Raw genomic sequence first — 3,848 nt, forward strand, 5'->3', positions numbered from 1 at the left:
AGACAACTGCAAAATAAAAGATAAAACCTAGAGGCAAAGCAGGAGACAAAATCACATCTCCGTAAATCATGATCCAGGAACCTTGTGCCAGAGAACAACCAGAAGGATAAGAATTGTCAACTAAGCTCCGAAAACTCGAGGTACTGGATCATACAATCCTAATCCGTAAACATGAACCACCCACTGCATAAAACTCCCCCACAACCCAAACGAAGTAACCCTCCACAATAGAGAGTGGGCTATGAAATGTGGGCATTTCCCCCGTAGGACCTACACCATGAAAAATCCAACTAGGCTTGAGCACAGCCCGGTAGAAGCGAAAAACAGAGAGACCCTCCTGACCAGTAAAGGGCCAAACATCTTCTCCAAGCCTGAACAGAAGAAAGGGAACTCCACGCTGAAGAAGAAGCTACAAAAAACTAAATGCTAAGGACCAACCACTAGCCTCTAGACCCTAGGCCCTAGAGCCACCACATAATCCGAGAAATCCTGGAATCTAATCGACTAATCATGACAGACTAGGACATGAAATCCAGCCAGAGCGCCCTGAACACTGAATCATCGAGAACAAACCGTAACTCAAGAAGAGTAAACCATAAGAATAAACCCTAGACCCTAAGCCATCAACCTTTAGATCAAACCCTGATCCATGATAAAAGGACTGAGAACCGTGACCCCTGAACCTTGAAAACGGGGTCTAACAAGTAAATCCTAAAAGTAAAACCTAGACAGTAAGAAATAGCCCCTGACAGATCAGCCATGACCATAAGTCCTCCCACCTGAGCCCTGGATCCTAGAAAATAAACCCTAAACCCTGAATCCTAAACCCTGAAGCCTGAACCCTACACCCTAAACCAGAACCTGAACCCTGAACCCTAAGTCCTGAACCCTAAACCCTAAACCATAACCCTAAACCCTAAACCCTGAACGAAGAAACCTGAACCCCTAAACCATAAACCCTGAACCCTAAGTCCTGAAACCTAAACCCTAAACCCTGAACCCTAAACCACATCCTAAACCTAAACCCCGAATTCTAACCCCCAAACCCCCTGACGATATGGTCCAGTGGCCCTTTCGAAACACAAAAGCAAAATTCACTTAACTCTAACGTCCCACCTCTATCTTATGAATGCTACGAGTTCCTTCGTCGTTACATGGTCCATTATCCTGTTCCTTCTTTCTGCCCCCCTTGCACGCGCCCCGGAGCTCCTCGTCCCTTGATCCCCTCTCAGACTGCTTACCTGTTTTATCTTCTTAAGCCGCCCCCTTATCCGCGTAACCGTGCTGGCTCCTTGCTCTTTGGTTCTGATCTGTAACTAAGACACTCCTTTAAACACACCTCTTCCCCCCCTAACGTCATCCTACTCATTTTCTCTTCCATGATTCCTCTGCCTGGCGACGGAAGGATTTCGTCTGACCTTTACGGTTTGAATGGAGTTTCTGCTGCTTGTCCTTTCCTCCTTCCCCAGTCATACGAGATTCGTTCACGGTACGCCTTCCTTGCCCTATCCCCCTGACCCAGCTGCGGGTTGTCTTAGTTTCGGGATGCTTGTTACTTCTCGGTTCTGCCTGGTGACTAACGTAGGGTCTGTCTATCTCTCAGACGTTATTCTGGATTGAGCGCTGGGGCCCCCCACCTCCCCCCCTTGCCCTGTTTGGATCCTCCGACTACTCCTAATCCTCCTGTAACTCACCTTCTCTTGACTGGTCGTTTCTTTCGGGACTGGCTTCAGAAGTTGCGTCATCTCTGTGGACGAGGGGTGTAGGAACATCATATCCGGCCCACCTCGGAGTCTCGCTGTATCTGCCTTCTTTTCCCTGGATCTTCTGCTCCTGGAGCCTGCCTATGATCATCGGCTTAGTTGAGTTCCTTTGGTTCATACCTTATCCCAACCTTATCCCTCAGACTCAATACCCTCGGCCTCTTATGAGTCCCTTTTATATAAATACGATAATAACCATAGGCCGAAGCAACCAACATTACTGCTACGGCCACACCCCCCACTGCTGCTCCTATGTCTTGTATGTTCCCTGCTCCGTTATCCCCCCTTGAAGATGAATTGGAGGCTCCTGCTGGTTGAACCTCTAACTCACTCTGACCCTCCGTGTTCGGCCTGGCCGCAGGGGGGGCGGGGTCTCCTTCCCTGGTTATTCCTTGTTCTACCCTGACTGCTGCCGATGCTAGTTCCGGCTGTGTTGTTCCGGCGGCTATAGAGGCGGTGGTTCCCTGTCGCTGGAGGCCTGGCCCTGCACGAACGAGTTGCTGATCTCCGTTGTGTCTGGTCCGGTTGCTGACCTTTCCTCCTTGGTCCTCTGCTCCTGAGCTGTTTTGTTCCTTAGCTGCCCGGTGCTGATCTCCTGACATCTGATTTTTCTCCGCCTCCTGCTCCTTCAGTCGACCGAGCGGGGCCGAGCCACCCGCTGTTTCGGTTGGTTCCGCTTTGTGGTGGATCTGGGGGATCTTTTCACGCACGGTCATCTCCTCCTCCATCTGATGATATAGACTCCCCTCACATGTCGGGCTGCATGGTTTTATGGCACAGGACGGGTCCGTTCTCCTGCTAGCTTGACAAAAGAGGCCCTCCGTGGGTTCGAGTCTCAGCATTGTCCCTAAAATCTCGTCTAAACCCGTGGTGGGACATTCTGGACAAAGGTCCTTCAGTGCCATACTGACACTTATTACGAGACTCAGGGCTTCGCTAGGACATTTGTCGAAACTGTTCCCCGCTCCACATTGACTCTGTTGGTGAGAGTGAGTTCTGATTCTCCCTGGTCCTTCCCTCTCGAGGCTATACTTTGACTTTAGAAACTTCGGTTTTAGACTATCACATTTGCTCTTCAGATGCTCGATATTTCCCTTTAGTCGGTTGTCGTCTCCCCATATCCATGAGATGATACATGCAACCAAACCTAACATTTTCTGACAAGATCCATTACTGTTACATTCCGTATACGCGTCTCTTCCTATGACTGCATGCCATAATCTCGTCTCGGTTGGTGATAAGTACTTATCCTCCTTTCCATTGTTTACTTTATTGCTTGCTCTGCTAAGACACCAATTTATTACCTCATCCACCAGAGCCCCCCACGTCACTATCCCTCCCTTGTCTTTACGTTTTAGTCCCTTCAGTTGGGTTCCCGTCTCCTTTAATAGGAACTTCCCTCCTTGACTCTGTAAAGTCTCCATCCATGTCTGTAGTCCTTGGGCCGGGCGGTCTCTGTTGGGTCTTCCGTCTCGAGGGACGAAAAAACAGAATTTCCCCTGGGACTCAGGGGTGCAGTTGCCTGAATGGACCCTTTCTCTCGATTCCCCTTTCCACTCTAACATCTTTCTTAATCTGGTTTACGGCCCGAGGGTCCTCACGCCTACTGGGGATTCGTCCTCCTTCGATTATGATTTCGACTGAGATTCTTGCGTCTGTTGCTTATTCTCTCCCCTTTCGTCTCTCTCTATCTATTGGATAGACGAAGTCATATCAGCAAGCCTGTCTTTTCAGATCCTATCTTATCGATTTTTAGACCCTTGTCTCTTCCCTCAGCTTAACGAGAGTTGGCACTTCGCATGGGGCTGCCTATGGACCCCTATTCTACGGTTTGCTCCTCCATACTCATTCATGTCTTAGGCCCTGCTACTCCCCCGATCGGTCACGTGTTCTCCCCGTTTATTCATCCCTGTGGGTTCTTCTCTCACCCAGGGGTGTGTTGGGGTTGGTGGGGGCCGTTTCGATGATTCTCTCTCTTCCCTCCCCCTGTTTACTTCGAACTCCCCTGACTTCCCCTCGGTTTCGTCCTCCCTGATTTATCCCTTGGGTCCTTTCAAGTAGATTTTGAGACCATAGTTGAGAATC

General features: G+C 49.6%; 1 protein-coding gene across 1 annotated transcript; it reads right to left on the reverse strand.

Annotated features, from left to right (window-relative positions):
- Positions 1 to 1,674: 1,674 nt before the first annotated feature.
- C922_05701 (hypothetical protein) lies at positions 1,675 to 3,328 on the reverse strand (the record flags this gene model as incomplete). Its single annotated transcript, XM_008821272.1, has 2 exons — positions 1,675 to 1,747; positions 1,884 to 3,328. The coding sequence occupies 2 exons, from the start codon at positions 3,326 to 3,328 to the stop codon at positions 1,675 to 1,677; spliced, it is 1,518 nt and encodes a 505-aa protein (XP_008819494.1).
- Positions 3,329 to 3,848: the final 520 nt, after the last annotated feature.

This window comes from Plasmodium inui (assembly GCF_000524495.1).
Source record: "Plasmodium inui San Antonio 1 unplaced genomic scaffold supercont1.141, whole genome shotgun sequence".
NCBI classification, from domain to species: Eukaryota; Apicomplexa; class Aconoidasida; order Haemosporida; family Plasmodiidae; genus Plasmodium; species Plasmodium inui.